This window comes from Lemur catta, chromosome 1 (assembly GCF_020740605.2).
Source record: "Lemur catta isolate mLemCat1 chromosome 1, mLemCat1.pri, whole genome shotgun sequence".
NCBI classification, from domain to species: domain Eukaryota; kingdom Metazoa; phylum Chordata; class Mammalia; order Primates; family Lemuridae; genus Lemur; species Lemur catta.
The window spans coordinates 11,194,923-11,214,734 of NC_059128.1; the positions used below are offsets into that span (position 1 = coordinate 11,194,923).

At 49.7% G+C, this 19,812-nt stretch overlaps 1 protein-coding gene across 2 annotated transcripts in view; it reads right to left on the reverse strand.

The window, feature by feature from the left end:
• RIN3 (Ras and Rab interactor 3) overlaps positions 1 to 19,812 on the reverse strand; it is a 119,015-nt gene that overhangs the window by 55,227 nt on the left and 43,976 nt on the right. For both annotated transcript variants that reach the window (XM_045561832.1, XM_045561848.1), the window contains exon 3: positions 16,773 to 16,890. In XM_045561832.1, coding sequence (XP_045417788.1) covers positions 16,773 to 16,890 — 118 coding nt within the window. The remainder of the gene's footprint in view (positions 1 to 16,772; positions 16,891 to 19,812) is intronic.

A 19,812-nucleotide genomic window follows, 5' to 3' on the forward strand; every position in this document is an offset into this window, starting at 1 on the left:
CCTTACCCCTAGGTCCTTGTGTCACACCACTGAGCCAAGTTTCTCTGAACCCTCCCACCACCCAGGACGGGTTGGAAGATCCGACCTGAAAGGATTGTGGTCCCCCTTCTTCAAAGGGGCATTAGGTCCCTGAGCTGGCTGCCTGAAAGGAAAGGCCAGGAGTGCAGACCCTGAGGATAAAAAGTCAAAGTGACAAGGGGCTGGGGAGTGGTCCACAGCTGGGGAGCAGGAGGGAGGGGTGCCTGCAGGGCCCCATGGGTCAGGGAAGGGGCCGCGCCCACTCTTCCACGTGGCCCTCCCGCCCTGCTCTGCCAGCCTAAGGGCCAAGCCTGCTCCTTGCCCATTTTGAAGGCCACAGTTGCCTTCTGGCTGGGACCCACTGCTGCCCAGCAACACCTCAGTTGCTATGGGAACTACCACTTGGCCAGGTTGTGGCTAAGGCAGAAAAAAGGACTGTTTGCTGCTGTCACTGGGCCTACTATCAAAAGGTCCAGTTTTCTGAAACACATGAACACTGCTTCGCCTGTTCCCAGGGGTGGGAGTGGGGAGGGCAGCAATTTCTCTCAAGTCCTGGGGACCTAGCTCTGGCATCCACTTACTTTGAGATCACATTGTAGTGTAGCCACCTTGCCTGCAAAATGAAGACCAGCCCTCTCCTACCTGAAGGAAGGGCGCTGCCAGACTGGAGCTTCCAGCATCACTGGTACCAGCAGGAGGCAGAGGCCACAGGAGAAGGGAAAGAACAAATAATCCCTGCCGGCCGGCGCCTCTGTTCTCTGAGCAGATTTGCTACCATGTAAGGACTGACTGGAACACAGTGCAGGCAAACTCTTGTTCCTGCTCCAGGCAAAGCCCAAACCTGGACAGTACTGACTGCCTTGGACTCTCTGAGACTTGCTTTCTCTGCCAGGTGAGGAGAATAACTGAGGCCCTCCCAGGCTCCCTGGGTCACTGTGCAAAGGCTGGAGCGGTACCCAACAGAGAGGCTCTGCGTGAGGAATGGCAGCCGCTCCACAAAGGATAACACAGAGGTGGAAGACCTGGGGGTGGGAGGTGGAGAGCGAGGGGTGAGTTAGGGCTCAGGGAGCTGGGAGAGGATGCTGATTTGAAAATGTGCTGGAAAAGGCTCCTTCTCTCTCTTGCTGGCTGTTGCGGATGATCTGGGGTCGGTACCTTTGTCCCTGGAGCGCTGGCTGGAGCCCTGTGTGGTCACCACCTGACCGAGCCTTCATGTGTAGAGTGCAAGATCACCCTCCCTTAGGCCCAGTGTCCTCCGGGGCGTGTGTGCCCAGAGCTGGCAGTGCAGACTGGGGAAGCAGCGAGTTTCCCCAACGCACCTCTGGCTGGAGGCTGACAGGACAGGGACAGGGAGGGCCTGGCAGCCACTTCCAAATGCTGAGGTCACTGCCATGGACAGGGAACCACTGAAAGCCAGAACACGAGGGCCCTTAGAGATACTCTGGCCTACCTCCTCCCCACCCCCGATTGCACAGATGGGGAAACTGAGATCCAGGGAGGGCCACCACCACCTTGCCAGAGGGGATTAGCCCTGTGCTTTCCACAGCCTGGTTCTGTCTATGCTCTTGGGATCCCGGTTCTGATTCCGGGCTGTCGTTGTCTGCCCCTTCCCCCACTTCCCAGTGCTGGGCTGTGCACAGATTCGAGCCTCCTGATTAGTAATGGAGGGTTATAGTTTTCAAGATTTTGATAATAATGTCATCTGCCATTTAAGTACCCACTGTGTGCCAGGCTCTCTATTTTTTTTTTTTCTTTTTTGAGACAGGGTCTCACTTTGTCACCCAGGCTGGGGTGCAGTGGCATGAGCATAGCTCATTATAACCTCGAACTTCTGGGCTCCGGTGATCCTCCCACCTTGGCCTACTGAGCAGCTAGGACTACCGGCACCACACCTGGCTAATTTTTAGATTTTTTGTAGAGATGGGGTCTCGCTATGTTGTCCAGGCTGGACTTAAACTCCCAGCCTCAAGTGATCCTTCTGCCTTGGCCTCTCAAAGCACTGGGATTACAGGTGTGCACCCTGCCGCCCAGCCCAGGCTCTGTATTTCTAATTCTCATCACAACTCCATTAGCCACCTTTTATAGGCGAGGAAACTGAGGCTCTGAGAGGTCAAGTGACTGGCCCAAGGGGGTGGCCAAGTCACGACCAGGAGTTGCTAGCTAGCATACTAGGTGACTTTTCTTCAGAGACGTGGCATGGGGGCCGAGGGAGGGTGTCCTGGTTCCTCCTGCTAGAATGCTATTGTCGTGTCCCTGCCTCACTGCCAGCAGACACCTTTCCTGCAGGCCACGAGCTCCATCCTTCCTGGGCAGAACTGCTGGCCCCTCGCTCTGGCCCTGGCACTGGGCACACAGTCCACTTTGGAGCTGATCACACCACATCATGATTTGGTCACAGGCCTGACCCAGGCCCAGGATAAAGCTTCTGGAGAGCAGGGCCCAGACCTCACGCTTTTTGCTATCCTGGACCACACCATGTGCTTCACGGGGCTCACCGTTGCTGGAAGCATCGTCCCTGAACCCCTGCGGGCAGCCACGCTGTGGCGACTCCCTGCTACACTGCTCACGCTGTAAGAAAAGATTCCTTTTCTTGGCAGCTGCTCTTCCACATTGAGCAGGTGCACAGACGAGGCTCTGAAAGTCTGAGAAAAGGAATACAGTACGGTGTACAAACTGTCACAACGCAGCCGGGACTTCTTCTGGGAGCTATTTATAAGTTTTGATGCCAAAACAGAAGGGGAGACATTGGACAGATTTGCACATTGCCAAGTGTCAGGAAGACTAAATAAAGAGAAACCAGCCAGGGAGGATTTCTGGGAGAAGGCAGGGTGGGGGGAGGGCAGGGGAGACGCTGAGCAGAAGCGCCATCCTGGAAAGCAAGACCGCCTGCTCCCTGCTCGCGCTGCAGGGGCGAGGACGCGTCTTTGACTTGATCCATCATGGAAAAAACACTTCGGTCTCTCTGGGAGCAGAAGAGACTGGAGGGAAGGGAGAGGGCCCAGCAACGTGCTGATAGGGAGAACGGCCCCAAGTGCCCCAGGAGAAAAACCAACCATGAATCCCAGAAAACACCAGCTACAACGTCAAGATCTTACAAAGTCTGTCCCACTCCAGCATTTGGGAGCTTCAGTCTGAGGTCTAGAAGCAAGTCATCACCACCGTGGGCCCGAGAGAGGCTGAGCAGCTGGCTGGCTGAAGGTCACAGCTGGGAAGTGGTGCGGCCGGGGCACGGCCTTGGGTGGGTCTGACTCTGCAGTCTGTGCCCCCACCCGCCCTGCCAGGCTGGAGGTGCCTTAGGCCCCACTGCTCAAGAGAGATGTAATGTAAGCCACGTGTGCAATTTTAAATTTTCTCATAGCCACGTTAGAAATGGTAAGCAGAAATAGTAAAATTAATCTTAATAATATATTTTAGTTAACCCAATGTATCCAAAATATTGTCATTTCAACATGCCATAAATATATTAAAAATAACTAATGGGACATTTTACATGTTCTTTTCATGCTAAGTGCTCAAAATCCAGTGTGTATTTTACACTCACAGCTCATCTCGATACAGACACAAGCCACACTGCCCATGCTCACCAGCCACACACGGCTGCTGGCTGGATGGCACAGCCCTTGAGCCGTGGCTCTCAACCAGGAGCAAACTGGTCCCCCAGGGGACATTTGGCAACGTGTGGAGATATTGTTGGTTGTCACGACTCAGGGAGTGGCACTACTGGCATCTAGTGGGCAGAGACCAGGGATGCTGCTAACATTCTATGATGACCAGGGCAGTCCCCACAGCAGAGTGACCCAGCTCCAAATGTCAATAGTGCCAAGTTTTGGAAACCCCACGCTAGAGGGAGAACCAGTCTAATTATAGACTCTCTGATCTCTATGCTCAAAGTCTTCCCTCCCCACCTGAGACCTGTTCCCAGGAGTTCAGTCAATGTTCCCCTATCAAGTATTTGCTGAGAACAAGCAGCTCTCGGGTGGGAGGAATCCCCGATTTACAGCATTTGCTAATTTCCATCATGTACTTACTACCAAGTTGGGGCCAAGTTAGGAAGAGATACACACAATTAGCTCTTACCAGTTGATGTGAGTTGGCTCTAGCAAGCCACCAAAACCGTAGCTCAGAGACAAACCCACCTGCACTCAGCCAGTAAGAGGCAGAACCAGGCCTGGGACTCGGGCGCCCCCTCCTCACCGTGGACATCCTTGTTGGAGCTACCTGGTCCAGGCCTGCTCGCTTTCCACCCAACTCTGGGCCTTTGCAATGAACATAAAGGACTTTAGCACACTCTTAGCTTAGGCTTCAGACTCTGAGGGTAATTCCAGTGCTCTTTGTTAAATAAATCTCCTGCTAAAAGAGGAAAGGATAAGACCCAACCATGCAATGAGTATAAATGGCTCAATTATTGTCTGCTCTACTTCCCTCTCTGGAGCCCTCCACCTGCCCCTGCCCTGGAGGGTCATGTGGATAAGGAATATGGAGATAAGACAGGAATAACCTGGCTCAGGTTGAAAGAGCTTTGCACGTGGTGTCTTCAGACTTGGGTTCAATCCCAGTTACATCCTTAGGCACAAGTTCCTCAGCTGCACAGTGGAGGTCCCAGCATCTGCCTCATAGGGTTGTGATGAAGACAGAAGGGCCAACGTATAGTTGTGCCCACACGGTACCTGGGACACCTCAAGTCCCCAATAAATGGGGAGGAAAGCTGGCAAAGAGGAAGACTTCATGGCCTAGTTATTGGGTCTCACCTGGAGGACCCGACTGTTGCAGTAGGGCAGGCTTGGACTGGGAATTCCATTAAAAGAATGTTCCAGCAGGGGAATTCCTCTGAGGTGAGTTCCCTAAAAGTTTCCAATGTGAAAACTAAGACCAAGACAACAATAAGCACAATTAAACATACGTAATAGGATTAGAACTGCTGAGCAAAGCAGTGCACTCTTCATCGATCCTCGACAGATAAGGAGAAAAGGACACAAGAGCCACAGAAGACACCAGTCCATTTCTATGGAACTTTCCAGAGGTCTCACCTCTGATTGCTTCCTTAAGTAGTTTGGGCAGAAAGGAGAAGTTGGTAAGACAGGCATAATAACATGGCTTCCCAAGAGGCCAGCTGGGCTGCCTGGACACTGCCCAACATATATGTTCCTAGCCCATGGTGAGGATTTATAATCCAGGTGCTTGGGACATTAGGCAAATAAAGAACGATGCCTTCTATTTGTGTGGGGCTTTATCCTTCCAAGGTACTATGTATCCATCTCTCACCAGGTGGGGTCAGGGGTCCCTTTGTCCAGGAGGCTCAGAGACATTGAGCGACTTGCTTAAGGCCAGAGAGCAAGCTACTGGGGGAGTGTAATTAGAACCCAGTTCACGGACACCCACCACAGCTTTGCACAAGCTCACACTGGCTCCAATGCTCCTCATGCTTCCTAGGGGTGAGGCCACCTGGGAATTCCCAGAGCAAAGCAAACCTGGGAGGTGATCCAGAAGTGCTCAGAGGTAACAATCAACATTCCCTTTTGGGGGGAAAAAAAAAACCCAAAGCTGAGTTCCCCTAGAAACATCTCCTTAGAAGTCCTCTATATGGGGTAATCTGCCCGGTACAAGCTGAGCCTCCACCCAGGGATGTGGTGAGATTACAAAGCACTCACAAAAGCACTTTGCCTTGTTTCTTCCACTCTTGCCCCAATCCACCCAGCTACCCAAAAAAGCAGGAGCTGGTCCACTTTCATGCCTTGCCTGTGCAGGGCCCCTTGCCTGGAATGCCATCCCTGCACCCCTCTTTTTACCTTCTCACTTGGCTCATTTCGATCAAAGAGCCCCGATCACATTGTGCTGCAATTGACCACTCTGCCTCTCTGGGGGCAGACTTGAGCTCCTCAAGGATAGAGACCCGTCTTATCATGATCCAGGGCTCAACAGACACTAGTTATATATATTCATGAATTAATGAATGAATGAAGGCAGCAGCATTCAGCTCACTCTTGCACTTCTGCCAGAGTATGTTTAGGCATGTTCACATATGTTTTCTTTTCTCTTTTCTTTCTTTTCTTTCCTTTCTCTCTCTCTTCCTCCCTCCCACCCTCCCTCCTTCCTTCCTTTCTTTCTTTTTCTCTCTCTGTCTCTTTCTTTCTTTTCTTCTTTTTTTTAAAGACAAGGTCTTGCTCTGTTGCCCAGGCTACAGTGCAGTGGTATCATCATAGCTCACAGCAACCTCAAGCTCCTGGGCTTAAGTGATCCTCCTGCCTCAGCCTCCCGAGTAGCTGGGACTACAGGCATGCGCCACCACGCCCGGCTAATTTTTTCTATTTTTAGTAGAGATGGGGTCTTGCTCTTGCTCAGGCTGGTCTCGAACTCCTGACCTCAAGCAATCCTCCTGGCTCGGAGCACTCCTCCCAGAGTGCTAGGATTGCAAGCTTGAGCCACTGTGCCTGGCCACCTTCTGTCATTTTAACTAAGCATTTTATACCATTCTATTTTATCTCCTTTATTAGTCAGTTAGACTTCTTTTTAAACTTTTTTTTTAGTGGTTATCCTAGAGTTTGCAATACACATTTCCAACTAGTCCAAGTTCACTTTCAAATAACACTAGGCTACGTCACAGGTCATGTGACTACAATCAGCTCTCGTATCTTTGGGTTCCACATCTGTGGATTCAACCAACCACAGATTGAAAATATTCAGGAAAAAAAAACCCAGTAAAAAAAACCAATACAATAATAAAAAATAATACATATTTAAAAAATACAGAATAACAACTATTTACATAGAATTCACATTGTATTAGGTATTATAAGTAATCTAGAAATAACTTAAAATAAACAGGAGGATGTGTGTACATTATATGCAAATACTATATCACTTTATATCAGGGACTTGAGTACCCGCTGACTTTGGTATTCACGGGGGTTTCTGGAACCAATCCTTCACAGTTACCAAGAGATGACTGGACCTTCTAACAACAAAATAATCTCAATTCCTCCCTCCTATCCCTTGTGTCGTTGCTGTCATTCATTTTGCTTATATGTAAGCATATATACACATAAGTATAAATAGAATACATTGTTGCTATTATTATTCTCAACAACCTGTTATCTGGTAGATCAACCAAGCATAAGAAAAATAAAAGTTTTTATTTTGCCTTCACTTATTACTCCTCCGATGTTCTTTCTTTATATACCTCTGAGTTTCTACCCTTTATCATTTTCTTTCTCTTAAAAGAAATTTTAACATTTGCAAGGCAGGTCTACTGGCAACAAATTCCTTCACTTTTTGTTTGTCTGAGAAAGTCTTTATTTCTCTTTCACTTTTGAAGGACAGTTTCACAGGGTAAAGAAATCTTGGTTAGCGGTTTTTTTCTCTCAACACTCTAAATATTTCACTTCACTCTCTTCTTGCTTGCATGGTTTCTGAGAAGTCGGATGTAATTCTTACCTTTGTTCCTCCCTAGGTAAGGTGTTTTTGTTCCTCTGGTTTCTTTCAGGATTTTTTTCTTTTTCTTCGATTTTCTGTGGTTTGAAACTGGTATGCATAAGTTAGGTTTTCTTGGCATTTATCTTGCTCAGTGTTTTCTAATCTTTCTGGATCTGTGGTTCAGTGTCTGACATAAATTTGAGGAAATTCTCTGTCATTATTGTTTCAAACATTTCTTCTGTGCCTGTCTCTCTTCTCCTTCTGGAATTCCCGTTATATGTGTGTTACACCTTTTGTTGTTGTCCCACAGTTCTTGGATACTCTGTTCTGTTCTTTTTCGGTCTTTTTTCTCTTTGCTTTTTCAGTTTGAGCAGTTTCTATTTTCTCAAGCTCAGAGATTCTTTCCTTAGCCACATCCAATCTACTAATAAGCCCATCTAAGGCGTTCTGCTTTTCTGTTATTGTTTTTGATCTCTAGCATTTCTTTTTGGTTCTTTCTTAGAACTTCCATCTCTCTGCTTCCATTGCCCATCTGTTCTTACGTATTGTCTACTTTATCCATTAGAGCCCTTGGCATCTTAATCATAATTGTTTTAAATTCTTGGTCTGATAATTCTAAAATCTCTACCATATGTGAGTCTGTTCCAATGCTTGCTCTGCCTCTTCAGACAGAATTTTTTGCATTTTATTATGTTTTGTAATTTCTGTCTTGGCGGCCAAACGTGATGTACTGGGTAAAAGGAACAGCTGTAAATAGGTCTTTAGTAATGCGGTGAGCGGGTGTGGGGAGGGGAAGAGTAGGTCTCAGTCTTTCACTGCGAACTTCACAGGAGACTCTCAGCTTTTCCCGTTTCAGTAGGGCAGGAGGCCAGAATGGGCTGAAGTTGGGTGTTCCCCTTTCCCCAGGTGGGTTAGGCTTCGACTCGGGGTGAGGGGTGCAAGGGCAATATACATAACCTAAACTTTTGTATCCCCATAATATGCTGAAATAAAAAAAAATTAAGATATTAAAAAACAAAAACAAAAAACCCAGAAGCCGAGGTGCTGGTTGTAAAGCTTCGCCTGAGGGCAGACCTTGTTAAGAAGAACACAGCGCTCTGGGAGATTGCAAAACAGTTCCTTTCCCCTTCCGCTGCCAGAAGCACAGGGGGATCGTTCTCCAATATTTACTAAGAGAACCTGGTAAAACTCACAAAAGTGTGGGGCCCCCTGATGGCAGGGTACCTCTGGAGGTTTTAACTCTTAGACTGTCCACAGTGAGCCACCGGCAATTTACCAGTTATACTTCAAGTTTCCCTATCTTGGCACGGTTCCCATGTACGTTTGTGTTTATGGGTTTCTGCTCTGGCAAGCCTTAATTCTCTGCATTGGACTATTAGCCTCTCTAATTTGGGGGCAGTGGTTTGCCCTGTGATCCCATCTTTAATGGATCAAAGAAGAGTTGTTGATTTTTTACTTTGTTCAGCTTTTTGCATGTTGTTAGGACAGAGCGGTGACTTCTAGCTTCTAACATGCCAGACTGGACTAAAACCCAGGTTTTCTAATCCTAAGTCCCATGCCACACGGGAAGGGGGATGGTAAGGGACGGAGGAGAGACAATTAATTTTTTATGAGCACACACAGAGCCAGGCACTGTCCTACACGGTTCCAGTTCACCACCAGTGTGATTCTGAGTCCATCTCACAGTTGGGAAAGCCAAGGCTCAGGGAGGCAGAGGACTGAGCAGCACCGCCAAGATCTCAGAGCCGATGAAAGCAAAGGGTTGGGATTTTAATTCAGGTCCACTGGGTTCCAAAGCCTGGAGTGCTATTGGCCAGTTGATCAAGCTGACCCAGTATTTGCTGAACACTTGCTACATGCCCTGCTCTCTGCTGGCAGGGGGACCACAGATGTATCAGACACAAACCCTACACTCAGAAGCTTCCGGCCCAGCTGGGAAAGAAGACATGAAAATAGGAAACAGACAACAAAGACTGAGGAAGACCTGGTAGACTGAGAGGAGCGGGAGGGCAGCCCAAGCAGAAGACATGGCAGGGGACGGAAAGGAAGCAGGGTGCTTCTGGAGGGGGCCGTAGGATTATTACTCTTCCAGGGGGACTCCACACTGCGATAACCAGGGGAAATTGCTCCAAACAGGCAAGAGACGCATCACGAAACTTCACCGTCCAGCTAAGTAGCCTTGTAGGGAAGTCGGCGGGGCTGGGGAGGATGCTGTCAGTCAGAATGAGCCTTGCACACAACAGGTGCACCTTCCTCTGCTATTTCCGATGGCCAGGATGAACTAACTCCCACTCTCTGCTGGCTAATGCCCGACACAGCCCCACGATAACATCAGCACGACAGCTTTTCTTCCTGTTGAGATGCACCCTCCCCTGGCGGAGAACACTGCTTTACGGTGGGGTTAGTCCTTCACAGGCTAGTATGAATTTGTTTACTGAGTAGAGACTCTCCGGAGCGGCTGTCAAGGCCCTTCGTGACCTGGCCCAATCCCACCGTCCCTGCCCCATCTTTGACCCCACTTCTAACCACCTCACCCCCAACAGAGCTCCACCCTCCCCTGAGCCTCTTTCCTGCCCCCAGGCTTGATGCAGGCTGTGGTCTCAGCTTCACACGCCTGCTTCCCAACTTCTCTTTCTCACAACAATATCCCTTCTGTCCTCCAAAGCCCAAAGAGACCTGGGTTGGTTTTCTGCAGTCAAGAGTCATTGCTTTTGCTGCCCCCAAAGTGCAGTTCAGGGCCATCTGGCTTGTATTTCAGTTAAGTGTGCATGTGTCTATGTCTCGCACTGGTCCAATGTCAAGGGCCATGTCTTCGAGAGCCTGTCATAGTGTCTCCCATCAGAAGCCATCCAGCTCATGTTTAAGTCTCTAAAATGTTCGATAACACAGAGAAAGCTCAAAATAAAACATTAATGTGAAAAAAAGGAAGGCTAAGAAACTATATGGAACACTGTGATTCAAAATCTATTTTAAAAAACAGAAATTAATTCACCAAAGTTTTACAATAAAGTTCTTGGAGTTAAATTATCTCATGATGTATTTCCCCCCTCCCCCACCCCCCAGGTCCAACTCCAGTTGTTGAGGCTAAAAAGGAGAATGCTAAAAGTAGAAAGAAACTAACTGTGGTTATTTTACCCAAAAACTCTATGGGTAATACCCAATGTGAGATGAGAAGAATAAATCAGCTTCTTAGAGGAGTTCTCCAAGAGCAGGGCATTGCAGGAAATGATGGGTTCTGAGGTATGGGTTGCACACTGCTCAATCCCCACAGCTAATTCTCCCTGCTAGCATCCAGTGAGCGCTCACTACCTGCAGGCACTGGGGGAGCTTGTCCCTGTCAGTGTCTCCATTTCGTCCAGTAGAAGAAGCTGTTGAGTGCTTCTCACGTGCCAGGCAACTGTCCCAATCCCCTTTGTGTACTCAGGGATTGAATCACTCATCGGTCCTCCCAATAGCTGTGTTGCAGATGTCCCCATTTTGCAGATGAGGGAAATGAAGCACAGAGAGGTTAAGTAACATGTCCGATGTCACCATGTGACAGAGACAGAATAAAAACCCAGAACTGGTGGCCTTTGCAACACTCAAGCTCTCGAAAGAGGTCTGCATTCACAAGAGTGTGAGATTCACCACGATGCCATTAACACATCAGTATCAAGAGGTTGCCTTCTCCACACCAGTCTGTTTTAATAATAATCACTCCTTCCCTTTTTATGGACTTAATACATTTTGATTCAAATACAGGTTAAATCTCTTTCTAGGATCATGGGGCAGTTGGTGAAAAGGTCTGACCCAAGAGGAGAACTCAACGGCATTCTGGGTGACGCCCTGACCTGCCCACACATACAGATCTCCACTGCCCGGGACCAGTCACCTAGAATTTCTCCCTTCCTTGGTTTAAAAGGTCCCCACAGTCCAGCAGGGATGGCCAGCAGCACCAATCAGCACAAGTGTTCACCACAGTTGCCCAGGAGATGGGCTCTGTTCCCAAGTACAAACTTCAACTACTTGGCCTAACATCACATGCCTGAGAGTGGGAGACCTGCTCAGGGCAGGAAGAGATCCTACCTGGGCCAGACAAGCAGGCCTTTCCAAACCCGGGGGGACAGGGGGAGTGGAATGCGGCTGCCCAGGAAACGTGGGCAGGTGGCTCAGACCGCGAGCGCCGGGCAGCTTGCTCCTGCATGGGCGTCCGTCGCTGTGTCATGGCTCCTCTTCCGGAGACAGGACCAACTAGTTTTCTTTTTCTAGCAGCCGGCAGAAAAATGTCATCCCATGAATATGTCATTGTCACCATCTTCAAAGCCCATGAACCAAACAGTACCTAGTGTCCTCTTGGCCGGGTGGCTCATTTCAGCCATCAGTGGGCGGGCTGCAGCCTCCTTCCATCCTGCATCCCACGTCCCACGTCCTGGTCCTTCATTGTACGTCCGCTGCCCTGGTGACTCTTCTGCTGGTTCTCTGCCCCACTCATACACATCGGGCCCCTGAGGGTCCCCAGTGAGGCCAGGTGGTGACCCAGACATCTCAAAGTCTTCCTGTCACCTTAGTGCAGCAGAGAGGAGCAGGGAGGCAGTAAATTGTAATACTTGTTCATTTCTTTGAATAAACTTTCCATCCCAATCCCTTTCTCTAACTCCTCTTTAAGGCCAATAACTCTCAGATTTGCCCTTTTGAGGGTGTTTTCTGGATCTTATAGGCATGTTTCATTCTTTTTTATTCTTTTTTCACTTTGGACTGTGTATTTTCAAATAGCCTGTCTTCAAGCTCACTAATCCTTTTGCTTGGTCAGTTCTGCAGTTGAAAGACTCTGATGCATTTCTCAGTTTGTCAACTGAATTCTTAAGCTCCAGAATCTCTGCTTGATTCTTTTAATGTATTTCAAACTCTGTTAAATTTCTCTGATAGGCTTCTGAATTCCTTCTCTGCATTGTCTTGACGTTCATCAAGCTTCTTCAGGACAGCTATTTTGAATTCTTTGTCTGAACGGTCTCCTATCTCCATCACTCCAGGATTGGTCACCGGTTCGTGGTGTGATGTGTGCTCTGCGTGCAAGCCACTGGAGTTTAGGGTCATTTGTCACCACAGCAAGACTAGCCTGAGCTGACTGGTTCAGGGTTTTGCAAAGAAACTCTTAACAAGAAACCAGAGGATAATCCAAGCACACAGAAACACAGAAGTGGTCAGAGTGAGCGTTTCTTACTCAAGGCAAACAGAGCCGGCCACAGATGGGGCTGACCACTCACTTTCGGGGCATCCCCTCGTCTCCTTCCCTTGCCTCATCTCTGTGTGGGGAACCCCAACAAAAGGTCCAGCTCCAGCCTGGGCCTTTCCCTTGCCCACTTCCTCCTCAGGCCACCCCCCACTGCAGCCACCACAGCCACAGCGGCTAAAGTCCCAAGCACTGCGGGCACACTGACTCCTCCCAGGGCCCCACGAGGAGGGCACCATCCTTATCCCCATCTTGTCGGCAAGGAAACTGGGGCCTGGAGAGGTACAGTAACTTGCCCAAGGTCACACAGGCAGGGAAGGCAGAGCTGGGATCAAACACAGGCTGTGTGGCTTCCAAGGTCTGTGCTCCACCGCTACGCTAAGGAGGATGGTACTGAATGAAGGGAGCAAAGAGGGAAGAGCAGCAACAACATGGCAAAGAAACAAATTTCCTGCAGCTGTCTCATTGTTGCCTCGGTTCGCCCTGGTGGCAGACATCAGAGAAATGAGGTTGGGGAGCAGTGGAATAATGTAAGGAAAGAGCAAAATAAAACACATACAGACTACTAAACACCATCTGGGTATTTATGGTGAATGCACGTGAAAAATGATTGGATGAGTCATCGATTTTTTTTTTTTTTTAGAGACAGGGTCATTCTCTGTCACCCAGGCTGGAGTGCAGTGGCACAGTCATAGCTCACTGCAGCCTCGAACTCCTGGGCTCAAGTGATCCTCCCACCTCAGCCTCCTGAGTAGCTGGGACTACAGGGGTGTACCACCACACCCAGCTATTTTAAAAAATTTTTTTGTAGAGACAAGGTCTCACTATGTTGCCCAAGCTGGTCTCGAACTCCTGGCCTCAAGTGATCCTCTCACTTTGGCCTCCCAAAATGCTGGGATTATAGGTGTGAGCCACCATGGCTGACCGAGCATTGAACTTTTAAAAGTTTAAAAATGGAAAATGAGGTTCTATGACATGGCCCTGAGAGGAAGACAGGAACCCAGGAAAGTAAGCTGTCTCTGTCCTTGAGTGCCCTGATTTGTCCCTTGGGCTTGACAAACACTCTTTGGTGGACCAAACTTCAGTCAGGCTCCTGAACCTACTCCCAGGCCCCTCTGTAGACTTTCTTGTAAAATCCAGGTTTAGCGAAAGAACGTTGTTTGGCCAGAACCTCCCATCTCAGTATCTGATTGGGCTCCTCATCCTTCCCCATCCCCGGCTGGCATCGACTCACCCTGGCCCGTCTGCAGCAAGAATCCTGTTAGGTCGGTGTAGCTGGGATCCCCTGACCCGTGATGTTTCCTCTTAGTAATTTTCCATCCACTGACCCCCACCTGCTCCTAGGCTATAAATTCCCACTTGTCCAGGCCGTATGCAGAACTGAGCCCAGTTCTGTTCACAGCGCTTTCCCCCTAACTCAGTAGTTCTGAGTAAAACCTGGTTTTACTGCTTTAGCTACTGTCCGGCTCTGGGTTTTCTTTGACAGGCTCCTAGTGGGAAAGTGGACGTGAAACCAGATGTGATGTCCTGGTTCCCAGGGGGTGTAATTGGGTTGAAGAGCCTAGAAGTGACTACCCTGAAGGCGGGGGCAGGGAGGTGGGAAAGGAGCAGGAACGGAGGAGAGAGGCAGAACTTCCAGACAGACAGTCTGTGCTCCGGCGGATGCCCCTTTGCTCCAAGAAGCCGCCCCGATCGCCCTGCCCTTGAACAACACCCCCACCTCGGTCCCTGGAGCACGGGCTGACATGCGACACGCTCAGCACACCATGACTCCCCACTTTCAGCTACTTTTCCAATGCTGGTGCTGTCACTCAAGAGCACAGTTGGGTCTTGGGTTTCTAAAGGATTGTAGGTAACTACTGGCTGGCAGCTGAGTCCCCCAAAGCCTGGCCACTCTCAGGAAGAGGCAGGTCTACACCATGCTGTCCCCGGTAGTCCGTAAGTAGATGGGCGGATGGTCATCCTCTCTCAGGAGGCCACAAGCACACCCAGGGTCTGTGCGGCCCCAGAAACACCTGCTGAGAATGCCTTGCCCTGGCGGGATGACAAAGAACCCAGGTTCCTGGAGAGCAGTACACGCCCCAAACAACCCCACTCCCTCTGTAGCCATCAGAGGGTGCTGGATGCTTGGTCCAGGAAAACCATAACCCTCTCCTCCCTCTTTGAAAACCCCACACTTTCTTCCCCACTGGACTCCACAGGGTGGAGGGGTCATTCAAATTTGCTTTATAAATGAACAACCTTCTCCCCAACCCCACAGTCCCCATACCCCCAACCCGGTGATCAGATTCCTAGCAGTTCACCAAAACCCAAGCCATCTGCTCCTTTCTGGGCACATGGCTGGACTACATTTCCCAGTCTCCCTTGCAGTTAGGTATGATCACGTGACCAAGTAATAGTCAATGGGATGTGGGCATAGGTGGCAGACCCACTTTCAGGCCCTGGGGTGAGACCCTCCCCCCAACCATAAGCCTTTTCTGTGCTCTTTCTCCCTTCCAGCCTGTCGGCTTGGACTCAACCCTAGGAAACTGGAGGCTGCACGCTGAAGGTGGCAGAGCCTCCCCCAGCTGGTGTCCCTGAATGTTCCCTCCCCACTGGCCAGAACCTTGCAGAGGAGTAGGAAACCAGTTTCTTCTGGGTTTAGGCCATTCTGCTTGCTGTTGCTGTTGCAGCAGCTAATATCCCTGCTCACCTGTTCCGCACAGCATTCCCCTCTGGCACGCCCCTCCCTCCATCTGAAGTAGGCTCCGAGGCAGGGACAGTGTTTTGTTTCTGCTGTGTCCCCAGCAGCGAACAGTGCCGGCATGGAGTGCACACTCCACAGCTGTCTGCTGCATACGTGAATGAGTGAGCTGTGTCTTCACCACTCTGCACGGGTCTGGTGTCTGGGGAAGAACCCCTCGCAGCAGAAACAGAACCTGCTTCTGCTTTCACTTTCCAGTCCACTTCTGGGCCTAGAAAATCAACCTTTAATTGAACTCACGTTTGGGACTCAGCCTGAATGCTCCCTCCTCTTTGACACCCTCCCCGAGTCCTCCCCCTGGTGACCTGCATCCTCTGTGCCCCCCAGGCAGAGGTCTCTTTGCAGTGACACCTGCCACACTGCACAGCGAGAGGTGTCCGTTTCTCCTGCCCCAGCATGTCCCTCACCCTCCAACCAGACTGGGAGACCCCTGAGGCCAGGCACTCTGTCCGTGCCCAACGCTGGGGCACAAGTGTCTCTTGAGAAGCAAGCTCTGGGGAATATTAAATGAGCATTCTCCTTTAAGTCTTGTCATTCTGCTGCTAATCAAGGGTGAAAAGCTTTCCACAACACCCTGGACCCATTTACAAGAGGACATAAGCCGGTGCGTGTAATAATCTATGCATGCTTCTAATAGGCCTTTTGGATCTTAACACCTGGCATGGGCACACATGGACCCTGAGGAGGGGAAACCAGTACGGATGGCTGAGCCAGCAGTCCACGAGGGGCCCGAGCCGGCGATACTACATATCAGTACAACCCACCTTTGACTGGGGCCTCAAAACATTTTTCCACCAAGGCTCATCTCATGCCTGCTTCTGGCAGCCGTGTGCACACACAAGATTTCTGTCTTTCAAAGTGCTTGCCCATTTGGCCCTAAAAAAGCTCTGTGATACAAGCAGGACAGTAACTATTATGTTCATTTAACAGATGAGAAAACTGAGGCTCAGAGAGGTGAAGTGACTTGTCCCAGATCATGGTTGGAGTGTTTGCTGAGCTGACACTAGGACCCAGGGGCCCAGGAAGTTCCTCTCTTTTTTCTTTCCTTTCTCCAGCTTCCTTGCTGAGCTAAGGAGGAAACTTCGCTGTGGCCACGAGGAAGCAAAGCCAACAGGCCCTGAGGAGGGTAAGCGGAAACTAACATTGACTTTTGAGTGATAAACTGAATTCAAAACCAGCATGGCCAAGTAACTTCATTTAACTGAAAGTTTTTTTCTCCCTTCTAATTTTACTCTTTTTTTTTTTTTTTCCTATTTTACCACACACTTAAAACCTTCAAGCTTCTAATTTTAAACACATCTGGTGTAGGCAGGAGTCTGTGGTTAGCAGGGCAGCATTTGCCGCTGTTGCTGCCGTGTGGTTGGAGCCAGAACGAGGAAGATCGGTACTCACTCGACTTTTCCTCCTTGATGGTGTATTCTAGCACCTCCGACGAGCTCTCGTGCAGGGAGGGAAAGTGCACACACAGCACCAGGTGCTTCAGGCTGCTGTCCCTGCGGACCAGGAACATCTGAAACACAGGAGGGGGGGCTCCATGAGTCAGAGATTTGGGTGGAGCTGAGGAGGATGACAATGAGGTGGAAGTCACCGGAAGGTTCCCGAAATGAGAAGGCAGGCTGGAGCGGTGAAGCCTCCCTTGGGAGCCAAGTGTCACCTGGCCCGTGTCCAAATTGAGGCTTCTGGTGCCTCCATTTCTCATCTGCTCCCTGAGTCACGGAGTGGTTCGACTAAGTCCAAGTTCTCAAAGGGTGCTGTAGACAGAGTCCGCGGGGGAGGGGGTTAAAACTCCCATGCCCCCCACCCCGCCCAGATGCTGGTTCTATAGGAGGGGCCTGGATCCACTGACCCTGATGTAGGTGGTCCAGAGTCCACACCCAGAAAAGCTCTAATGTGCGGGAGTGGGGTTGGGTTTCAACTCACACCCCAGCACGTTCGCTCCAGGAGAGGCCATTGGAAATAATCACAGATATTAGTCAATTCATACTTTTTTCCCCATGAAAATATAAATAGCTAATACTTAATATAGAGCTCTCTCTGTGACAGGAACTGTTACGATACTTCACATACATTAACTTGCTCCATCCTCATAATCACCCCCTGACGTGAGGGGGTGATTATTATGCCTGTTTTACAGATGAAGAAACTGAGGCACTCTGACCAAAACAGGACACCCCCTCGTTGAGCCAGTGTGATGACTGAGTTAATACCTCTAGGGGCTTGGCCCACAGGACATACTCTGGAAGGGGGGCCTGGCCAAGTCTCACAGCTGGAGGGCGCAAAACTGGAATCAGCCCCCAGATGCTGGTGTTGACGCTTGGGACCTTCATGCCACCAGGCCTCTCCGTGTAGACCCCAAGTCCCACCCAGTACAACCTGCTTCTCCTGTGGGCGTGCCCTATTCTGATAAAACCTGCCACGGGGCTCCCAGGACGGATCTGTGCTCTGGTGCCAACAGTGGCTGCCATCTAAACCAGCCGGCGTATTCACAGACACTCACTCCTACTTCTCCTGCTCCGGGCAGTGGTTCTGCTCCAGCGAGGGTCCCAGGGCAGTGCCCTCCCCGGGGTCATCACAGGGAGGGGGCTCTGCTGCCTTTCACAAGCTCTGTTGTTTAAGGATGTCCTTGTTAGTCTTGGTTGGCCCTGAGTAAGCTCATTCTTCCTTCCCAAGTGATGCTTTCTGGAATGTCCCCAACCTGGGGCACAGTGTCTCCCCACCCTCTCCACCCTTGTCCCCGCCCCTGCAGTCTGAGCCTCTCCCACTCGGGCCCCAAGTCCCTGGGCTGCAGTGTGGAAGGCCAGGAGTCTGGCCAAAGCTGCCGCGGGAAGGCTGGGGAGTGGGGCTGGGGGCGTCCCAAAGACAGGAGGCTTTCAAGGAGCACTTCCCCTCCCACCAAAGCATACTCCGCCCTGCCACCCCTTTGGCGATGCTCCAAATTCTGGGGCCATTGTTACTGATTACTAATATTTGTAAAGGAAAATAAAAATCTCAGGACCACCCCCCACAATTCCTGATGCAAAAGGGAAGGAGGCAGAGTCAGGCAACACCTGCTCCTTACTGAAGGGCTGTTACTAACATTATGCATCTGCCAGGTCTCCACGGAGAGGTGAAAGGCCTCAGGCATCTGCAAGGATTGTCCCCACAGATCATTCATAAGGAAATTCCTTGCTGGCTTCCTATAAACAAGGACATGCAAATTGTAACTTTGGGTCTACAGGCTAAGTCTAGTGCCTAAAATTAAAGTCTGTTCAATTCCACGCTAATAATGAATTACAAGTTTATCTTCCCAGGTGCAGAACAGAGACAAGACAAGACCAAACATTCTTCCACCTACCCAGGGACATCTACATAATTGATGCTTCCTTCACTCCCTTTTTCTCTTGTTTATCTTACATAAAATGTCGATTTTCTGGGCTTGCCAAGAATGTAGCCATTTTGCCTCACTGTCCATGCCCCCTCTTTGTTTTCCTTTCTGTATGTCCTGTCCCCCTAAGATACTGCAGCTCCCAAGTCCCCCTTTTGACAGTCATAGATTCGTCTGTGGTTGTGCTTTTCCCAGGCACATTCTCAAACTTTGGCTTAGTAAACCTCTATTGATTGAGATCTTTGCCTCAGTCACTTATTTTGGGTTGTCATATTATTATTATATCACTATATCATCAGAATCATTAATATAATAGTATTGTTCCAGTTGTTAATAAAACACTGTAATAATATTGCTGTTATTGATTAATGGCAGCTCACACACGTTGCCCCCCTCGTCTGCTGCAAGCCCAGACACCAGTGCATTAGATTCCGTGATCTCACTTTACCAAACCTATGGGGGGATGCGATTACTATCCCCATAAAGTGGTTTTCTTCAAGGGGAAAGTGCTCCCTTTGCACGTGTGGTGCCCATGTGAGAGGACACACGCCCAGGTCAGGGGACACATGCACATAGCAGAGCTGTCCATGCCCCTCCCCCCGTGTCAGGGATGGCACAGGAAGGAAGGAAGGGCAGTGTTCTTCAAACTGCAGGTCATGTCCCTTTAGTGAGAATGCCACCAACAATTTCCTTTTCCAACATAAAAACAATTTCTTTTTTCAAAATAGAACTGAAGAGAATACATAGAGGACCCTTGCCTGCAATAAGGGTAGACTTTTTGTTAGTGGTGGGGTCTACATGGGCCAGGGTCACAATACAACATACTGATGGTTACTTTCCCTTACTATTCTGACACCCCCACCCCCACTGATCTCCCCGGGGTGACTGGCACAACAGACCATGGTTGCCAGCCTCAACTGGGACCTCCCTCAATGCCACCCTGCAATCTAACCAGCGATTTCACACCTAGCACATAACCATTTATAGGTGTTTTCACTTTGCTCAGATATTGACCCTGTTCTCCACCCTTACATTCCAAGAGAGAAAGAAAGAAGACAGGAGCCCCCC